The following is a 22,578-nucleotide window of genomic DNA, read 5'->3' on the forward strand; positions in this document are numbered from 1 at the left end:
GAGTGCGCATATTGGAATGTACTCACGGAATGATTCAACCGGATGTTAAAAAACACCTGCTCACAAGTGCCCCGGATAGAATAATTCGTTCAATGAAAAATGTTCCAACCTGATGGCAGGCAGATAGGCTGTATTTTAATAGGTAATGTAAACCCACTGGGTTCTAATCTACAGCCAATGAACATGTCAGCAGTGATGAAACCGATGGCCAAATACTGGATTCTGTTGATTTATTATTGCATTTCTTTATTTGTTTGCAGGTGGTCATCTTATTCTTGGCAATCACTCCTCACCATTAGAAGGAGGACAAATCCACCTCCATGAATGCATTTCAAGCAGCCTATATTTTCAATAACTAATTCACAATGTGGCCTACCAGAGTAAGACAAGCAAATGTCTAGAACTGCAAGTAGTTAGGGAAAGATATGGAAAATCTGTGAACTAATTTATTACCAATAGATTTTTTTACCATGTGTTCTTACAGGTGTCTGGACACACCTCACAATTTATCCACGGCCAAATCCAATGGGAATTTCCGTGACGCCCCGTCAAAGTTGGGGTGCACAGAAGGCCTATGTAAAAATTGGAACACTGCAGATTGGGGGGAAAGGATGCATAATGGGTCATAACTTCTGAAGTAAACTACATACAGAGACAAATGAACACATTTTTCCATACATTACTGACCCAGTGAATTCAATTGAGGGGTATTTTTGGACATTCGACCACATTTGAACCCCGTTTTTGGTCAAAAACGGCAAAAAATTGCCTTAAATGTGTAGAAATTTTCATTTTTTTAATCATATTTCCAAGTTGTGTCCATTATAACCACTTGCTCTTCATTTCTCATTTACAGTATGACAATATACTGTATATAGTCTGGGTTTGATTATTCTATTGGTATTAAGCTGAAATAATAACCCAAAGTTTACCATTTTTAACCCTTTAATGCCCTACACTGGAACCCAGACAAAAGGTTGCAGAAGGGGCCATAACTTCTGAAGTAAATTACATACAGAGACAAATTAACACATTTGTCCATACAATAGTGGCCCAGTGAATACAATTGAGTGGTTGTTTTGGAAATTTGACCACATGTAAACTGCGCTTTTGGTCAAAAAACGGCAAATAAATGGCTTTAAAAGTGTATAAATTCAGTCATATTTTCACGTTTTATTTCGTTCGTTTTCACCTCTAGCTCTTTATTTCTCATTTAAAGGATGACAATATACCGAATAAGGTATGGATTTGATTATTTTAATGGTATTAAGCTGAAATTATACCACAAAGTTTACATTTTTAACCCTTTAATGGCCTAGACTGGAGCCCAGAAAATGATAAAATTTGTCAGAATGTGGGATAAGTTTGAAGGTAAACCACATACAAACACAAATGAACATATTTTCCCATACAATACTGACCCAAGAAATGAAATGGAGTGGTTGGTTTTGACATTTGATCACATTTAAACTGAATTCCAGGACAAAACAGCCTAAAATGTGTTGAAAATCAACCGTGTTTTCATTCGTTCAAATTAAGAATTTCATCAGTGTAAGTCCACTTTATAGGCCTACTCTATTTTGACTTTTCAGGTTTGATGCTAAAGATTCACTAAAGTGAGATTTTGTTTCAGATTAATACCCAATACAATAACCAAATTGATTTGGTACATGATAAATTAAGAGGTGGTAAAAAAAAGTACACAATAACATTGGAAACAATGAAAGGGTGGTGATTTTTTTGGACACATTTTAGGCCATTTATTGCTTATTTTGTCCAGAAATGCTTTGCAAGTGTTGCCAAAAGTAAAAAAAAAAAACAACAAAAAAAAACGCTTCATGTTCTTTCTTGGGTCAGCATTGTATGGAAAATCTGTGTTCATCTGTGCCAAGGGCCGAAAAATGGGGTTAGTGCCAGGCAAATTCTCTCTGCGTAGGCCTATATATTTTCAAAACCTGTGTGTCTCTGGAGTATAGTTGTCTGACAGTTAGACATCATAGCTGTTGGATTTAATGTTTGTACATCCTCTCAAGAACCTGTCCCTGAGGGGGATTTTCTGAAAAGTGACTTTTTGTCTATCCACTAACAACAGGCCACAGAACCTTCCAAGCATCACTTTATCATGACTTACATTGTCCTTAATGTTGACAGACATAGAGGAAGGCATTATATGTAAATTGTATAGCCTATAAACCATGGCCGACAATTGGTTTAACAATTGAGAGCCTATTTTCTAATGGGTCATTTCACGTGAAATCAGACACTTTGGGACCCGACCGACCCGGATTTCAATCATACTTGGTGAAGAACATCCATTGCCAGTTTGCCACAACAGAGATGTACCATCATGAAGCTGAGAACCTGTTGAAAAGGTTTGAATCTGCAAGAACTATTCCAGGTACTCAAAAACTACACAGCTTCTGCCCATTGTCAATGGACACAGTGGAAGTTAGGCCATTTTCAGCATTCAGAGAAGGCAGAGTTGAAAGAGTGAGCTCAGTAAAGGAATGTGTTACATTTTCAAGCATCAAAGGGTATGTTGTAGCTGTATATGATGGCAACTGGTGGCTAGCATGTGCTGAGGAATGTATGCCGAGCACTAGAGAGGTGAAACTGAACTTCCTGCATCCTCATGGGCCATCTCCATCCTTCACTTTTCCCTTCAGACCAGATAGACTTGTCATGGATCATCAGGATGTGCTTCTGGTAGTGGAACCTGTAACTGCAACGGGACGTACTTATACGTTATCTACAAAAGACACCGCTGTTGCTTCAAATGCACTGGTAGAGTACAAAATGAGAGTGTAGCCATTGATTATCTCTTTAAAGTACGGTAAAGGGAAGATGGCACAGGTACACGGAGAAGGAATGTTCAAACATTCACATATCATCATTTGGTGTGTATAAATGGACATCTGCCTTAGTTTCTGAAACCTGGGACCATGGACACTGACCATTTTTGTTTTGTTTTTGTTTTGTCATGTGATGCTACTATGGTATTACCATATTATTAGTAAGTGGTCTGTATGACGCCATATTTGTGAGTCAAATTCTCTCTGAAATGAATAACAAACCGAACACCAGCATTTTAGGTGCTGCTCATGACATTGCCGGCTACGTTTGGACAAGGAACTGGCCATTTTAAAATATAGGTTTTTTAGATATTCAATTTTTAATTTTTCAATTTATCATAATTCATATTCTGAGAGTATTTGTATTCCAAGGTGATTGTGTAATATGTAGAGCCAGAAAAGAGCTTTCAAACAACACCACAGGCATCTTTTTGTGACTAACACTGACTGATATATTCAAGGCTGAATGTATAGTGTCCTACCCTCACATGTGAACCTTTCCTAGTCTGTTTCTCCCTTAATATTAGTGTCAGATTCAAACCAATGCAGTTCTGGGGTGCTACCTTGCTACTGAAAAGGCACACCAAGTATGATCGAAATCCGGGTCGGTCGGGTCCCAAAGTGTCTGATTTCACGTGAAATGACCCTAATAACAAAAAAAATCTCAACTAGTAGAATCATGCTGTCAATCCATAGTGTTGTGAATGTTTCACCAGGGAGTTGAATTATATGAAAAATGCCATAGGCCTACTATGGGTATACATTAGAAATAGTTTTACTTTTCTGTAAGTAAGCACAACCTAATAAATGCATCAGATTTAATATTTTTGAATTAAATGAAATTAACTTCTCTACCATTGCACTGCAATGAAAAAGGTACATAAGAAATTCATTTATAGCATAATGAGACCTTTAATTCCTAACAGCAATCTGCTGTGACAGGGCTCATCATGTGACCGGAAGGCACCAATACTCACGAACGGCGTGACGTTTTCCATGTGCTTTACGCCCTTTTGTGGGGGAAAACAGCCAATGCAAGTCAATTGGTAGTGTTGGGGTGTAGCCTCTAACTGCAGAGGGGGTCGCCGGCGACCCGATTCACTTACTGAAAACGCTTAAATACATCAAAACAACATTGCTATGACATTACAGAGAGCCATAGCGCTGCACTGAGGGGTTAATAAACGAAAGATAAGGACCTGTAGACTAGCATTGTTCACATGCAACATGCCGAAAACGCGTTGTGTTGCCGGCTGTTCAAATAATATTGCCAAACAGAGGTGGAGAAGCATGGACTGCGTTCATTTAGGCTAGCTGATGTAGTATGTTGATGAGACATTTGGTTTGATTTCCTCCATAAAGGGGCGTAATGCACATTTACGAGCAAAGTACCTGGATGGCCATTCATGCCTATAGGCAACATTTGGTGTTTTCAGGTACTCTTGGAGGGGGCAGCTTTTATTGTTTTTGGCATCGTGGCCAGTTTCCTTTCTCCTTGCACAGGCGTCCATGCCCAGACGGATCTGCACTATATGGAAAAGTGGCAGTCCTGTGTAGTCTCTTCAGCTGATGAAGCTGCTTGGAGTGTGGCTGCTAGCCGGTTTCTTGCCAGACTGCTGGCTTTGCTACTTATGCAGCCACCATGTCGTCCGTAATCTGCCCTGATTGGCAGTCATCTAGTTGATGTGAATTTAGTGTCCAGTCCACATGTTTGTTCACTCACTGCTTCATGAAGCAGCTTTTTATGTCTTGGGAAGTCACATTAGATATTTCTGTCCACCTTTTTTGCCAAGCATCCAACCCCACCTTTCTAAGACCATGCAGATCTCATAGTGATCATGCAAATATCTGCGGAATTGCAAACACAACTATTAACTGCTGGGGGTGGGGTTGTGGCTTGACCTGGTAAACTGGATCACAGAATACCATCTCAGTTTGTCAGACTGGGGGACCTAACATCAGAGTGTGTGGTCAGTAGCACTGGTGCTCAGGACCACTGACTGCCTTGGCTGTGCCCAGGACAAAGCCATCAGAAAGGGCCCCCAACTCAATACATTCAATGTAATGGAGACTGAATTCTGGGCCCCATCTCTCCCTGGGCCCAGGACAGTTGACCCCTCTTGTTAGCTTCCCTGCTGGTGCACCACAGGAACCCGCATTTCCCCAGTAGCATTCACCCTATTCTGTACTCCACCGAATTCATCTACAGCTCAGAGCACTTTGTTGGTGGGTGCCAGGCTAACCAGATACAGCTGAGGTCCAAGGGAGATGGGCTAGGTTTGAGTATTTCAGAAACACATACATTAGTAGCCTGATTATCATCGACTTTCAAATCTCTTCGAGACTTGGTCTGACCAAGAGCATAACAATTATCATTTCCCAAACAGCATTTCCCAAATGGCCTCCCTTGATTTGCGGGAACTCAGAAAGTACTTGCATTGACTCCTGACCTGACTAGTAGCAACGCTGAAGCTGTTGCGTCACTAGGAGGGCACGGCCTGGCTAATACATTAGAGCATCTCTGAATGCACAGCATGTCGAACCTTGTGCTGATGGGCTACATTTGCAGAAAACCACACCAGATGCCTCTACAGTCAGCTAAGAACAGGAAAATGAGGCTATAACTCACACAGGCTCACTAACATTGGTCAATATAAGATTGGACAATTACTGTAGCTGCTGTTTTTTTATCCAAACACACATATTGGTGACAGTCCTTGGAGCAATGTGGGTTTAGGTGCCTTGCTCAAGGACACTTCAGTCATGAAGGATAAGGAGAGGTACGGATGGGATTTGAACCTGCAACTCGGTGAACTTCAATCCAACTCCCTAACCATTACACCACGGATGTTAAAAAGTTTTTTTTTTAGGTGACCATGTAATCCAAAGTTAACCATGGTTTATTGAGCATGGTTTGTGACTATGGTTAAAACATATACACAAACCATGTTGGAAAAAAAACCCCATGAAAAACATGAATAACCATGATCCAGTTTTCATGGTTACCCAAAAAACACGCATAAGCCATTGTAATACTATTGTTTCAGAGTACTTGGAGAAACCATGGCTACTTTACTATAGTAAAACCATGGTCGATTTTTGTAAGGGCTTTAGCACCATTTGAACTATGCTGGAATGCCACAACCTACCTGAGTATCGTTGAAGGCAGTTAAAGCAGTTCTGTAAGCAAAAGGGGGTCCAACATAGCACTAGCAAGGTGTACCTAATTAAGTGGTCGTAGAGTGTATACCTAGATACATTTTTTTTTTTTTTTTAATCTCCAACAAAAGCTATTATTAGCAGTGATGCAATTATGTATGATTTGATAAGGCATGAATTGCCATATTATATCATTTTATTTTGAAACATACATAAAAATGACAAACTGGATGGTGTGACTATCAGGTTAAATGTTTATCTTAATTAATATTTATATTCAAACCACTGTAGAAAGCTGGAATAACAGCCAGAAGTGGTCTAAGCGAAACTGAGGCGGTTTTCTTTTTTTTCTTTCTTCAAATGGCATATTTACCAAAGAGGGTGATCCAAATAGCTATTCCGATATACAGATATATACTTCAGATATACACAGCTCTCAGGAAAAAAAACATAGAGGAAATTTACCACAGCCCTCCCCAACTGCTACCAGTGACCAGCACCCGCCCACCCAATTGCACCTCCACCACACTGACGTCTATGACAGTTTGATCATTTTAAATTTGATCAAAAGAAAAAAAAACACTCTGTTTTATTTCTTGGGTCAGTATTGTATGGGAAAATATGCTCATTTGTGTTTGTATGTGGTTTACCTTCAAACTTATCCCACATTCTGACAAATTTTATCATTTTCCGGGCTCCAGTCTAGGCCATTAAAGGGTTAAAAATGTAACTTTGGGGTATAATTTCAGCTTAATACCATTAAAATAATCAAATCCATACCTTATTCTGTATATTGTCATCCTTTAAATGAGAAATAAAGAGCTAGAGGTGAAAACGAACAAAATAAAACGTGAAAATATGACTGAATTTATACACTTTTAAAGCCATTTATTTGCCGTTTTTTGACCAAAAGCGCAGTTTAAATGTGGTCAAATTTCCAGAACAACCACTCAATTGTATTCACTGGGCCACTATTGTATGGACAAATGTGTTAATTTGTCTCTGTATGTAATTTACTTCAGAAGTTATGGCCCCTTCTGCAACCTTTTGTCTGGGTTCCAGTGTAGGGCATTAAAGGGTTAAAAATGGTAAACTTTGGGTTATTATTTCAGCTTAATACCAATAGAATAATCAAACCCAGACTATATACAGCATATTGTCATACTGTAAATGAGAAATGAAGAGCAAGTGGTTATAATGGACACAACTTGGAAATATGATTAAAAAATGAAAATTTCTACACATTTAAGGCAATTTTTTGCCGTTTTTGACCAAAAACGGGGTTCAAATGTGGTCGAATGTCCAAAAATACCCCTCAATTGAATTCACTGGGTCAGTAATGTATGGAAAAATGTGTTCATTTGTCTCTGTATGTAGTTTACTTCAGAAGTTATGACCCATTATGCATCCTTTCCCCCCAATCTGCAGTGTTCCAATTTTTACATAGGGCTTCTGTGCACCCCAACTTTGACGGGGCGTCACGGAAATTCCCATTGGATTTGGCCGTGGATAAATTGTGAGGTGTGTCCAGACACCTGTAAGAACACATGGTAAAAAAATCTATTGGTAATAAATTAGTTCACAGATTTTCCAAAATATCCATATCTTTTATAATTTGTTGAGAAGTTAGAAACACACACTCACACGCACACACACACACACACACACACACACACACACACACACACACACACACACACACACACACACACACACACACACACACCTTCCAGATTTATTTATTTACTATATCATATATTCTTTAGATCTCTCTGATTCCCTCTCCTTCACCTGTCACCAATAACACCTGATTGCCCCGATTCTTTTCTGTTAAGGCGAAATCAAAGAAAGATGTCATGGTAGAATGGGAGCATACCTATGTTCCCAGGGTACTATAGGCCTATTCCCAAGGTCCTATGTTCCCCGGTCTTTGTATGGGACTGGGGAACTTAGGGCCTTTTTTCTAAAAAAGTTCCCATTGTATCTAACCCTTCCCAAAACCAACCTTAAACTTACTTTTATTTTTATTTTTAATTTAACCTTTGTTTAGCCAGTCAGTAATGCAATGTTTCCGAGTTTCAAATTGTGACCTTCCCAAAACCATCCCTAAACCTACCTGTCAGTAATGCAATGTTTCTGGGTTGTAAATTTGTGCCCTGACCAAAACGATCCCTAAACCTAACCTGTCACAGGTGCAACAATAACCTGTGCTTTGCCATGCGGCAGCAGTCTACTTGGAAGCAGTGGGAAACATAGAACCCTTTTTTAAAAAAAAAAAATTTTTTTTAAAAGGTCCTAATAGGACCAGGGGAACATAGGGATGACCCCGGCAGAACCAAGGAGCCTCTGTCTGGACCCAGATGCCCTTATGTTTGAAGTTGATTAAACATTATCTGAACCATTGCAATGTCAAATAGCCTGCGAGCCCCATCCCAAAATGTAATCTAAAAAACTAGGCCAATGCTCACTGGCCCCATCACATCTAAAGGCTCCGACCAACAGTAAGGTTTACTAACGCTCTCTACTGCCTCCCTGTTAGTTGGCATTTGGGTAACACTTTACTTGACACCGGCGTCATACAAATGACATAACAGTGTCATAACAGTGTGATAATAGTCTCATAAACGAGTCATAAACATAATGCCAATGTCATAAACTTTTTATGGCCATGAAAAGTTGACATTGTTAGGCCTGTGTTTTTCATAACCGAATTTCACTTAAAGACAAAGTCATACAATGTTTATGACATTGACATAATGTTTATGACACATTCACGACTGCAATATGACAATATTATGACACCGTTATGCCATACAGATGATGCCGGCGTCAAGTAAAGTGTTACCGGCATTTGTTACAATCTCACTCCCATCTGGGTCTTCAGCACCAGTGCCAGCACCAGTCCCCCACCCAAGTAACCCTGTATTGGACTCCCCTGAAATGTGCACACAGTATATGCCTGTCCTGTGTGATGGTGTCTGAGTGTATTGGTATTGCTGTTCATTGGTGGTGGTCGTCACTATATTTACTCCCATTGGTGGTGGTGTCTTGATGTCTGTCTACCCATGTGTTTGGACTGTGTTAAGTTTGAGGGTTGGTGCAAACCAATTTCCTTAAGGGAACAATAAAGGAATCTAACAAGTAATCTGTCAGTGTGTATATTATCTTTCAAACATTACTCACAGACTACAAAAGAGAATTTTTTTCCACAAAAATAACAGTCTTGAGATAACAAGCCTGGCACCCATATCAGTGTATAAGAAAAGATTACAGAACATTCCACTAAATTATCACTCAACATTTTAAATGACTACAGAAATAAACGACGCAAAGCAGTATACGTATGTCACTCATGCAGTGTGACATACAGTAGGGATAGGCATATTGTGTTTTCAGACTCAGGCGATTACAAATACACTGAAGCCAGTTCTATGTAAGCATTGGCTTCTGTTATTATTGGGCAGTAGGGGTGTCACCATCATAACCAATATACCGTTAAACCTAGGTGAAAAGGGCTGACAATAATTATTACCGCTTGAAATAAAATTTTAAAAATACCGTATCGTACAGGATAACCTTACCGTACACTGTGAGCCTTTACGACCGCTCATCCAAGTCTGCTAATGTTGCCACCAAATGTCAAAGCCAGAATTATAGAGAATTGCAGCACCAAGTCATTTATACAGTGAAAAGTACAAACTGTACAAACTTTCCTCCTCATAACTTCAGAGTGACAAGATCAGGATTCATAATGTGTCTTTAAACATGGTAGTTTGATATGGTTTTGTCTTCATTTTTTAAATAATGAGCAGTCCTTTTCACCTTTTTTGAACTATTTCAGTCTGTCTACTATGAATGCTTTCTAAACATATCCACAACTTTTCAAAATTACCGCAATAATACTGAAAACCGGGATAAATTTGGTCACAATAACCGTGATGTTGAATTTACATACAGTGACACCCCTATTGGGCAGTACCACAGGATGTTAGAGGGTAAACCACATTTGAAAACAGAGAGAAAGAACTGTCATTTCCAAACCACTTGCCAGGTCAATCATCACAACCACAAACCTTCCTGCCGTTCTCTTGGCTTTTTCCTTTCTTTAACAGAACAAGTCACAAGACAGAGATTTTTCATTTTTATTGCTCAGCAGTAAAAATACAGTGTGTGCTACAATACATGTTGGACTGAACATATGATGCCATGTTTACTTTTGCACACCCCACTCCAGCATTACGACCATAGTTGTTGGCATAGCAAACAGCCTCCAACCTCCAACATATGTCTAAGCAAACATAAAGACCATAAAGAACATAAAAGCAAAAACAAAACAAAACAAACAAAAAGAAAAGAAAATACACAATAACAAATAACAGGCAGTGCTGAGATACTGAGCAAACTGAATGTATATGCATATACATGATAAGAAATATTTCTCTTGATAATTAAGATTTCTGTATGTCCATATCCTTTATCTCTTAAAAGCATTTGACTGTGATCATAGCAAAATATAAGATACTGTATTTTCTTAAAGTTCATAGCAATACAACCACCTATGTCTTCGGAAAACAGACAAAAAGTATTTTTTTTCCTTCATGTATTCAAATCACAGGACCCAACAATTACACAGTGACAAATACTCAAAAAGAAAACTGTGCTGATGAGAAAGCGTAATAATAACTTGATTTTTTGGTTGAAACACTTTTTCGAATTAACAGATCCTGACTGAAGTAGGGGTGAAAACAGAAAAATACTGATATGAATCCGCTCACTCAGTCATGCACACAAGTACACATGTGCAAAATATAATTTTCTTTCTTTTGCAATACTTAAAAAGAAGTTCAGGGACTTTTGAACTGCTCAGCATAATGTGAGAGACAGACAGAAACACTTCCTTCTTTAAATTAAAACTGACAAAACAAAAGAGTTTGACCATTGCTAATTATTTTTGCTACATGAAAAGGAATTTGAGGCAAATCATCTTTACAGCTATTTCTGTTTGACAAACATACGTATACTGTACTATACATCTTTTGATATATTTCAGAAACGTACACAGCATAGAGATGAATCACCCAGTCAATGACAATCTCACATCACGTGCTGTGAATACAGCGTGTACTTGATTTCCTAAACCAGCACTGATGGTGTGGCAGTCAGGTCAAAACAACAGAGATTCCACCGCTGACAAAGACACACACACACACACACACACACACACACACACACACACACACACACACACGACACACACACACATATCTAAAACAAGACACATGCGGCTGAGCAGACAGACACACACTCACACACACGTAAACACTCAAACATACACACGTCACGCACACACACACACAAACAACACTGTGTTTGACACAAGGTGGAACAGATAAGAGGAACAGAAGGACTTAAGACATGTCATCCGGTCCCCTTCGCTGGTGGCAAGTTGAGGGGACCCGCTATCTAATACAACCTTACAGTCTTGGGCTGACCAACCAGGCCACTCAACCTGGGGCCTCAACTCAACCCCAATGGGCCTTTTTCACATAACATCAAACACCTCCTATTCAACACATTTGACGCAGGAATAGGCTGACATAACATCCAGTGACACAGACACGGACTTACACGCCACAGTTTTCTATGGAAACCAGTAGTCATTTACTGTATAACCTGCTTCGCATGAAAATGTAACATGTTTGACGTAATTGCGAAAAAAGGCTCATTCAGACTTGGGACGAGAACATGAAATTCACTGGAGCAGATGGGCTTGTTCTGGCAAAACATTGTTCACTGCAAGATATTGTGCCACTGTCAAAGATAGTGATATTGTAAACATGCCAAGTATTTTTTTTTTGGACGTGTTATCAGTCCTTGGACCGAAACGGTTTGAGCTATACTGTATTTTAGATATGGTTTGTTGTTTTTTTGTTGTTGTTTTTTGCCAAGAATGCTCCATCTACTTTATGATCCCACATAGGGTGGAAGTCAATTTTTGTCCTTTCGTTCTTTCTTGTGGCCTCTTTCTTTGTGATTCAACGCTCAATGACATCATGATGAAGGGTTTTAATTTCATATCTTTCAAACATTTAATTAAAGGTCATTCAATTACAAACAGAATATTGTATGGGAGAAAGCCCTCCAAAGAGTTGCTCTGCACTGGCTGACAGTGGGGAAACTTTTCCCCACGGAGGTGGCATGACATTGTGTCAAGAGGCCAGAGGAAACATGGACGCATTGAGGACAAATATTGACTTGCACCCTTAGTCTTCTTGTGTCTTCTATAAACTCAACAATTCTTTCGGGAACCTCGAAAGGCTCTACAGGACATTTGCTCATGGTATATGAACAAAAGCCCTTGTTTTCATATTTTTCTGTCTGCCCCCTCAATGAGATAATTCAAGTTCAACAGGCTTTATTTCTTAAGAGTTTTGGGTAAGGTCACAGGAATATTACGTATCTTCACGAGAATTCAACTCTCTACAAGCAGATCCCCTCTCATCACAAAGCCACAGAAAATAGAACAGAATCACTCACAGTCTCACCTTTTTTTATTATTTAAAAACGACATATAAACCCTTATCACAATTAAGCATCTGTAGAAAATGTACATCAGAAAAATATGCAGCCTCGCCCTCGTAGTAAATAGCATTTGTGGTTCATTCATCCTTAAAACCTTTATGTACGTTTGTTTTTATCATTTCGTTTTTTTGTTTGGGTTTTTTGTTATCGTCTGTGGATATTTTTTTTTTGTTCTTTTTCTTTCATTTACGAGTGGGTATAAAGTAAGAGTTCTTGTGGGAGTGAGTCTTTGTTCAGGGGAGGGTTAAACACATTACAAAAAAGAGAAGCAACCAGTCAGTCACAGACGAGGGGCCTCAAACCTTGGCTCAAACCTTGGCCTCGGCCCGTATTAGTGATCATCAGGCCACACAGTTCAGCGTTTCTCCCGCTACAGTATATCTAGCAGTTGTCCGAGTTCTTGTCTCTGTGGATGAAGAGCGTCTCCTGACAGAAGGGGTTCACCAGCACCACTCCACTGTCACTGTAGTCACCGTTGGGGGGCAGGAAGGTCTCCTGTTCCTGCAAGCAAAACATGTGGGGAAATGTTCAGTGCTGACTGACTCTGTCCTGTCCAGTGATGGGCCACTAGGATTCAGAATACAGTATACAGTTCAGTGATGGGAAAACTGGAATCATTTACAGTCTAGGGTCACATATTCCAAATGACTTGGTTTTACCTGCACCAATTCAAAAAGGTGATTATTCATCCAGCCAACCACCTGTCTGAATGAGGTAAAACCAAGTCATTTGGAATATGTGGAACTGGTTCGTAAAACTAATGAATCCATTTTGCCCATCACTGGTGCCAAAATATTCCAGACTTTAGGGAATTAATTTGGACAGGTAAAACCAGATCATTTGAAATATGTGGAACTGGATTGTAGCTTCCGAATGGAGGTTGCCCGTCACTGGTCCTGTCGACATAAGCTACCCATTGAGCTGAGTCACCAAGCCATTACAATGCACTACAGCAGTGCCCCCCAGGGGTTATACTGTTGGGTTTGGGTATGAGTTATGTTAACGGCCTGTTGGTAGCTCACCTCGACAAAGCAGCCCATCTTGGCTAAACACCTCCCTTCACTAGCGTATAACTAGCCTAAAGTAGCACAGCTGAAATGGATCTTGAAGGGGAATGGCTAAACTACTGTCAGACAATGGCTATACACCAGGGCTATACTATCATCAGACAATGACCGGCGGTGGTATGCTATGGCTGTTCTACCCTCAGAGAATGATGGCTACCGACGGGGAGACTGGAGGAGGTGTTGCTAGAGCAGGATTTATGAGGAGGCAGACTTGGGGGACCATGAAGGATATTGCCATGGCAATACTGATTTAACAGTTGGGAAGGAAGAAAGGAAGAGAGAGAGAGAAAGAGAGAGAGAGAGGGATAGATGAGAGAAAGGGAGGGAGGGGGAGAAATAAAAATCTCAACAGCGCCATTAAAATCGAGTAGAATGGGGAAGGGGGGGGGGTGGCAGTGGGGATGGTTGTCTGGGTGTGTGAGAATGAGAATGACTCAGCAAGCAAGGACAGTACCAAGGTGCGGAGAAGAGGGGTGACAGCCTAGACTGCTGGAAGGGAAGACACAAACACGGGGAGAGGGGAGACAGAGGGTAGACACCGTAGACATATATGTACACTATACATAAGCAGATGTAGTATGTTTTAGGCATCAATGTCAACGTTGCCGCCATAATGTAGGAGGCACATATGCATGTAGGACAGGCGCCAATGTAAAAGCTGCCACCATATTGTGAAAGGCACATAATGCATATATATCAATGGACAGGCACCTATGTAAATGCTGCCGCCATATTGTGGAAGGCACATAATATGTATATACCTGTACTGTATATCGATGGGCAGGCGCCTATGTAAATGCTGACGCCCTATTGAAGGAGGCACATAGTATGCATATATGTCTATGGGAGAGGCTACAGTAGTCTACTTGACAACAGAGCCGAGGTGGGGTGGGGAACCTTATTTATCACCAGCAACAGCCCATGCATGATCCTCCCTCCGCATCACCCTTTTTCTGCATCACCACACAACAATGGAGGGACAGAGAGAAAGACAAGCAAAGACAGAATGATAGAAGATGGAGGGAAAAATAATAATAACGTTAACGTTAAAATAATGATAATAATTAATGAAATGGAGATGGAGAACATATTGGATAGACGACAAAGAAACTAGCATGCCTATCATGCAGGAAGATTTGTGTGTTCGATTGTGTCGTGCTCTGTAGTGCCCTCTGCTCAGATCTGTATTGTATACGTACTGCCCAAATGTGGAGATACATATGGAAAAAAGAACAGTAGCCTATGCAGAGGCTATATCTCATACAATATGCAGAAGCCTCTGTGACAGTGCTGCTCATTATGCCTTAATGGCACAGTGCCCATCAACTGTTCAAGTCAGCTAGTGTGCCAACTTGTAAGGCACTCTCTTAAGCTGATGGGGTTCAGCTTTATCTGCAGGAGGAGTCAGAGAACTACATAATAGTTATAGCTGAAAAGCTACTACAGTTACACTGAGCTATACTGGTTCAACACTGTATACCGTATTGTTATGGACATATGTATCTGCATTTCCAACACATATTTCTACCCTTATGTACACTACACTTCTGGTGACTTCATTTTCTTTTGTATTATGATGTAATACATAAATCTGTGTCTAAAATCAATACATATGAATTTGCACAAGGACCATTTTTTCATTCTATATCCTGAATGTTGCTAACATTTTTGCTGCCTATGTAAGTGCTATAAAGGCCTATTGAATCTGTCTATATGAGTCTGTCACGCTGTGTATTATGTGTATGCCGCTGGACACCTTAATTTCCCTCTGGATCAATAAAGTTACTCTAACTCTATTCTGTCACTGTAAGTCCTGGTATCGATTTGCTTTTTCCACCAGAGGGCAGTGTGACTGCAACAGAATGATAGCCTACTAGAACATGAGTCATGTGTTATGGCAGAGATGATATTCACAAAAGCAAACTGATTTATACACACTGAAACACTTTGACAGAGACAGAGTGGCCATTTTTTTTAAATGAAACACATGTATGCTGCAAGCATGCTGGCACCAAAGAAGGAATGTACTATTTCATTACAGCACAATTTGTTTCTTCTTCACCTGAGTTCAATTTTGTACTCTACAAAAACTACTCTTCTCTTCCAAACTCCAAGGGTAGTAACATGTTAAAGTGTTATCTTTCTAAGCCAAGTCATGGTTATCTCAATCACTAATTATTTCTATAGTTTCCTGAAATCACACATCCACCAACTCTCTGAGATACGTAATAGGTAACTCCTACTCTAAGTCTTAACTGTAAGACAATGACACAGAATTCATTCATTCATTCATTCATTCATTCATTCATTCATTCATTCATTCATTCATTCATTCAATCAACCATTCATTCATTCATTTATTTATTTATTTGACGCCATGGTGTGAGTGTCAGGCCTGTGTACCTCTGCGGTCTCCAGAGATGTGATCTCCCTGGGCAGCTCGACGGCGTGGCGGTTGAAGTAGTCCATGGTGATGGCGTTGTTCCAGTAGCTCAGGTTGTTCTCCTGGGACGCCGCCTTCTTCTTCCGCTTCATACAGCACACGGTCAGCAGGACGGCTGGGAGAGGACGGAAGATTAAGAAGCAACGTCACTTCAATCCAGTTCAGTCCAGTTCAGAAACCTTCATTTGCCCCATCAATTGGCAATAAATGCCAATTTCTACTGCCAGTTTTCTGGTAGGCTCGACACAGCGCGACTCGTACACCACATTTTTGCTTTATGATTGAGCTGTGTCGTGCCTATTCGAAAAGCAAAAAGTGGCGGCCCGGGTCGCCCTGTGTCGAGCTGTCGGCCGACCAGAAAAACGGCAGTGGAAAAGAGGCATTAGTGTGACAGTCCTACGTAGTCCCTATCAATCAACCAACAATAAATAGTAGGGAAAAATACAATATAGACACATTCATCCAACTATCACCTCCTGCCCTGTCAGTGATGTACAGCTTTTAGAATCAACCAAAAGATTTCGTTTATACTGTATAGGTCGAGTTTAGCTGCGGACAACTGGACTTCTTTTTGGGAGAGTAAAGGAGCATTGTAGGTTAAGATTCTCATTGAGCTACGTTATTCCTGTTGTTCAAAGGAATTTTGTTGTAAGCAACTTTTGCCTTGAAAATGACAAAATGAAAGGCAGAAAGGCAAGAAGAAAAGAGAAATAGAAGAAAGGAGGAGAGGAGAGGAGAGGACAGGAGAGGTAGAGGAAAGGAGGAGAGGAGAGCCAAGGAGAAGAGAGGTATGAGGAAAGGAGGAGAGGAGTTGTGGGAAGAGGAAAGGAGGAGAGGAGAGGAGAGGAGATGTATGAGGAAAGGAGGAGAGGAGAGCCAAGAAAAAGAGAGGAGAGGAGAGGAGAAGAGAGGTAGAGGAAATGAAGAGAGGAGAGGAGATGCAGAGGAAAGGAGGAGAGGAGAGGTAGAGGTAGAGGAAAGGAAGAGAGGAGTTGTGAGATGAGGAGAGGGGAAAGAGAGGAGAGGAGAGGAGAGGAGAGGAGAGGAGAGGAAAGGAGAGGGGAAAGAGAGGAGAGGAGAGGAGAGGGGTTGTGAGAAGAGGAGAGGGGAAAGAGAGGAGAGGAGAGAAGAAAGAGAGGAGAGGAGAGGATACCTTGGTTGATATGTGTATAGCAAGGGCGAGGCCAAAATCATAAAGTGTGAAATTAGATGTTATATTGATCAGCAAAGCACTTGGTTCAGTTCCAACACATCTTCACCCTTAACTTTCACATTTTTGTGAAGCCATATAGCACCACTGCAGATATGCACTCAGAATTAAATTTAAATATAAAATAAATAAAATATTGGAGGAAAATGTGCTAATGTACTGCCCAAGTACTTGAAGTACACTTTCAGGCTCATCTGAAGTTCTCCACACTTGTTCAAACTCAGCTTAAAAACACCAAAATAGTGGCTCTCACACCTGCGAGAATGAATGCCTGGAAATAAGATCTTATATCATGTCGTTAAAAAAATAAAACCTTGTTTTGACTTTTTGTGAGCACTTGCAGTAAATGTAGCAAATGTGGACATCTGTTTTGAAGCTACGGTCAACAAAGAAATCCGTAAGAAATTGTCCAGGTACTGAGCAAATGTTGGAAACATGTAGTGTAATGTGCAGAGTTAGTAACCAAATGAACATTTTGCACACGGCTTATAGTATGCATAGGGTATTGTGTAATGGCATAGAACGAAAGGTACTAAGAGTACTCACAGCAAGAGGACACAGGCACACTGATGGCCAGCACCACCCACACAATGTCCATCTTGCCCAGGCAGATGGCGGGCTCGGAGTGCGAGGGGTCCAGCGCCGGACCCGATTGGTTGTTGTTGTTGCCGCCGGGTACCCAGGGGACCTGCCGGCTTGCCGTAGTCGGGGCGGAGCCTTTGCTGTGCGAGCGCACGTCCGGGGAGGCCTCTCCCGCCGTCGTGCTGTTACCGGACGTGGTGCTCAGCGCCTCCAGGGTGCTGTTGCCCATGGAGGACAGGGTCTGCTCCTCAACAGTCGGCACTGTGGAGGTCTGCGAGGACCCGACCGAGGCGTCTGTGGAGTTGCCTGCGGCGGCTGGGGACGTGGCGTTGGTGTAATCCGCATCGTCGGACATCATCACTCCTGTGGACATATGAATGGTGGTGGTGGGGGAGGAGGTGATAGAGGTGTCGGAGATGGGTGACGTGTCTGGGTCTTGACCTGGTTCTAATTTGAGGGGCTCCGTGGGATCCTCGGCTTGCAGGAGGCGCGTCTCCCTCGGGGTGATGTTGTGAGGCTGCGGGGCTGGGGCCGGGGCTGGGGATGCCTCGCGGTTGATCTGAGCACGCTCCCTGAGGAATCCGTCTGCGTTGGCGGCAGGGCGGAGAGGAGAAAGAGGAAAAGGAGAGGAGGAGGAAGAGGAAGAGGAGAACAGACTGGAGGGTCTCAGTGCTGTGGTGGATTGGAGTGATGAAGGGTCAGTGGGAGGCTCCTCAACTTCCTCTTCCTCCTTCTCCTCCACTCCTCCTCCAGTGAGCTCCTCTGGGGACATCCTTGGCTGCAGGTCCTGACCCGGATGCTCCTCATGCTCCGGCTCCTGCTCCTGCTCCTGGTCTCCTCTCCCCGTGTAAGGCCCTCGTGGTGGTGCAGGAATGATGGGCGGCTCCTCGAGGCCCGATTCCGATTCGGGCTCGGACCTAGACTCCACTGGCGCCACAGTCTGGGCTGCGGGCTCATTAGCAACCAGGTGAGTCCCTGAGGGTCCTGAGGGTTGAGCTTCAGAGGACCCAGAAGATCCAAGAGATCCAGGGGGCCCAGGGGAGCCACGGATTCCCGGTGACCCAGGAGAGTGAAGGGATCCTGGCTCCACCATGCTCACCGGCTCCCCGCCTCCAGAGACCTGATCTGATCGGCTCCACTGGCCCCATCCTGACGTAGACGTGCTGTTTCGCACCTGGTTGGTCTGCACTGGCAACGCAGCATCTGAGTTCTGAGCAACTCCCGCTCCACCTGGAGTCTTCTGTTTTGTCACAGCAAACCCGTAATCGTTACTGGCGCCCTCATCAGCAGCATCTCTAGCTAGCGGTGTGCCCGGAACCAGCAGGCCTGTGGCAGCCTGGGAGTGGGAGTAGTGAACCAGGGCGTCGAGCAGAGAGGCAGTGGGGTGCACGTTTGGGAACCACCCTCCTCCGCTGCTGGATAGGATTGAAGCGATAAGTGGAAAGAAATGACATAAAGGTTAGGGGTCGTTTAGGCCTTTTTCATTTAGGCAGGAGTCGTCTAGGCCACCCTGCCGTCATTTAGGCCACCAGAGGTGCCGGTTAGGCCACTGGAGCTGCCGTTTAGGCCACTTGAGCTGCCGTTTAGGCCAGCTTTTTATTATTAAGCTTATTGTACAAACACCAATCACACCAACCCTAACCCCTAACCCTAACCCACACCCACACCCTAACCCTAACCCACATCCACACCCTAACCCTAACTCTAACCCACACCCTCGCTCTAACCCTACACCCACACCCTAACCATAACCCTAACCTTAACCCACACCCTAACCCACACCCTAACCCTAAATCTGACCCTCTGTCTTATAATAACAAATGTACAATAATAGTAAAAAGCTGGCCTAAACGGCAGCTCAAGTGGCCTAAACGGCAGCTTCACTGGCCTAACCGGCACCTCTGGTGGCCTAAACGACAGCAGGGTGGCCTAGACAACTCTTGCATAAACGAAAAACGCCTAAACGACTGGTCACCCATAAGGGTTGGCCTAATATAATGTTACGATAAATCGGTAATTACAAATAATTATATGCATGTGTTTGTGTGTGGTTTTCTGAAAGGGAAACACATGAGAAAGGAGAAAAATAACAAGAAAGCCAGTATTCACAGCTCAGAGAAATATGCTAGCCTATGTGAGCTAAATAAATACTAAATGCTGAGTTGGGAAATACTGTAGCAGCAGGAAGTCAAAATAGCAATGTTTCCCCTCACAATCGACTAAAAAAATATTCCAAATATACATTTTACACATACATCATCTCGCGGTTAACTCGCGCTACATAGTTTGCGGTGGAAAATTACCTCTGCGATTGAAATGCCACAATAAAACATACCGGTACATTGATCCTGCCTAATAATAGACTACTCCAAAACACACAAAAAAACAAATAAGGAAGTCTACTCACGTCTCTGGACGCATACAAGACATAAGATAACTAAACATCATGTGATTATCTAAACAACATGTGAGTAAATTTGAGGATATTTTTTTCTTGGACCGTCCTATGGCGGCCCACCTGCAATACCGCCGCGGCCCACCAGAGGGCCGCGGGCCATAGTTTGAGAATCGCCGTTCTGAGTGTTTAACACTGCACAGTTTATCGGGTTCATGTTTAATGTTCAATACCTGGAGCCCTCGTGCTGCCAGCCGGGGGGTTCTGGGGGCAGCGGTGGGAGGCGCAGTGGGGCGTGGCTGGGGACCATGGAGGGGGGAGGGGGAGGAGGAGAGAGGTCCTGGTCCGGGTCCTGGGGGGTCCGGCTCTGGTGCGGTGGCGACTCCTGGTCCAGGGCAGAGGACACCAGGCCCTCTGACGCTACCAGGATTGCTACAACACCTGTGGAGAAGAGGAGGGAGAGAGAGGAGGAAACAATTAGGGTTGGGCAGCCGTGGTGTAATGTTAGGGAGTTGGACTGAAGATCACAGGGTTGCAGGTTCGAATCACATCCTTACCTCTCCCTACACCTCCATCCAAGAGCTAAAGTGCCCTTGAGCAAGGCACCTAACCCCACATTGCTCTAGGGACAGTAACCAATAGCCTGTAATATTCTGTAAGTCGCTTTGGATAAAAAAAGTGTCAGCTAAGTGTAATGTAATGTAAAAAAAGGTATTTTCACACACAGTCCCTTTTAGTGAACCAAACTCAGTCCTCTGTAAGTGGACCAAAAAGTGAACCAAAAGAGAACGAACTCAGTTCAGTTTGTCTTCATATTGTGAGTCTATTACAAACATGACCTGCTCTTTCTTATCTCTATGATGTAATGTAACACTGCACATGAGAAGACAAAAATGAGAAAATGAAAACAAAAATGGAGGTTTGCTGCTTAGAATCCCATGCCAGTGGGGAGAATACAGGTGGTTGGCTAGAATGGCTACACCCTGATCATACGGCTAAAATGCCTTTGAGAAAGGCATCTTATCCCACCGAGACTGTAAAATGTACCTAGGCTGTAAGTTGCTCTGGATAAAAGTGTCAGCTAAGTGTAATGTAATGTAAAAGATGGTGTAGCTTAGCAGAACAGAAAGACAAAGAGGAAAGTGGTTTAGGAGACAAAATGCACAGGCTACAAAATGCATCTCTTGTCTCACTGTGGTACATCCATTGTTATCTTTCTTGCACCTACAGCAGAGAGTGCACGGCGGGTTAATTGGAAAAGCCTGTTTGGATCAGGCCAACAAATTACATGGACAGTTAATGTTCGGGTAATTAACAGGCCTGTGAAATGCATTTGTACACCCCCCGATGCTTCACCAGACTGTCTGGTCTGCTCACTGTGCGTGTGTGTGTGTGTGCGTGTGTGCGTGTGTGTGTGTGTGTGTGTATGTGTGTGTGTGTGTGTGTGTGTGTGTGTGTGTGTGTGTGTGTGTGTGTGTGTGTGTGTGTGTGTGTGTGTGTGTGTGTGTGTGTGTGTGTGCGTGTGCGTGTGTGCATGTGTGTGTATAAGTGGCATTTAGTGTATGTGGCGCACAAATACAGTGCCCTCCATTATTATTGGCACCCCTGGTTGAGATGTGTTTTTTAGCTTCCAATTATTATTATTTTTCTCTAAATAATATGGGACCTTAATGGAAAAAAAGAGAAAAATCCAACCTTCAATACAAGTGCATTTATTCAGTGGGGAAAAAATCCCACATAAAGAAATAATTATTTGACATCAAATAATGTGTGTCACAATTATTAGCACCCCTGTTGTTAATATTTTGTACAACCCCCTTTTGCCAACAAAACAGCACCTAATCTTCTCCTATAATGTTTCACAAGATGGGAAAAGACAGAAAGAGGGATCTTCAGCCATTCCTCTTTGCAGAATCTCTCTAAATCATCCAGAGACCTGGGTCCTCTCCTCTGTACTCTCCTCTTCAGCTCACCCCACAGGTTCTCAATGGGGTTGAGGTCTGGGGACTGAGATGGCCATGGGAGGAGTTTGATTTTGTGTCTGGTTAACCATTTCTGTGTAGATTTGGCCATATGTTTAGGGTCATTGTCTCTCTGAAAGACCCAGTGACGACCTGTCTTCAGCTTTTTGGCAGAGGGCAACAGATTTTGATTTAAAATTTCCTGGTATTTCAAAGCATTCATGATGCCATGCACCCTAACAAGCTTCCCAGGGCCTTTGGAAGCGAAACAGCCCCACAGCATCACTGACCCACCCCCATACTTCACAGTGGGTATGAGGTGCTTTT

General features: G+C 42.5%; 1 protein-coding gene across 3 annotated transcripts in view; it reads right to left on the reverse strand.

Annotated features, from left to right (window-relative positions):
- Positions 1 to 10,139: 10,139 nt before the first annotated feature.
- The window catches only part of tmem108 (transmembrane protein 108), a 102,418-nt gene continuing 89,979 nt past the window's right edge, over positions 10,140 to 22,578 (reverse strand). For 2 of the 3 annotated variants that reach the window (XM_063207069.1, XM_063207067.1), the window contains exons 3-6: positions 20,524 to 20,731; positions 17,860 to 19,310; positions 16,064 to 16,218; positions 10,140 to 13,094 (exon numbers count right to left, since the gene is read on the reverse strand). In XM_063207069.1, the coding sequence (XP_063063139.1) occupies positions 12,975 to 13,094; positions 16,064 to 16,218; positions 17,860 to 19,310; positions 20,524 to 20,731 (1,934 nt within the window). In that variant the 3' untranslated portion in view covers positions 10,140 to 12,974. The remainder of the gene's footprint in view (positions 13,095 to 16,063; positions 16,219 to 17,859; positions 19,311 to 20,523; positions 20,732 to 22,578) is intronic. The other variant, XM_063207070.1, reaches the window with a different exon arrangement.

This window comes from Engraulis encrasicolus, chromosome 9 (assembly GCF_034702125.1).
Source record: "Engraulis encrasicolus isolate BLACKSEA-1 chromosome 9, IST_EnEncr_1.0, whole genome shotgun sequence".
Taxonomy (NCBI): Eukaryota; Metazoa; Chordata; class Actinopteri; order Clupeiformes; family Engraulidae; genus Engraulis; species Engraulis encrasicolus.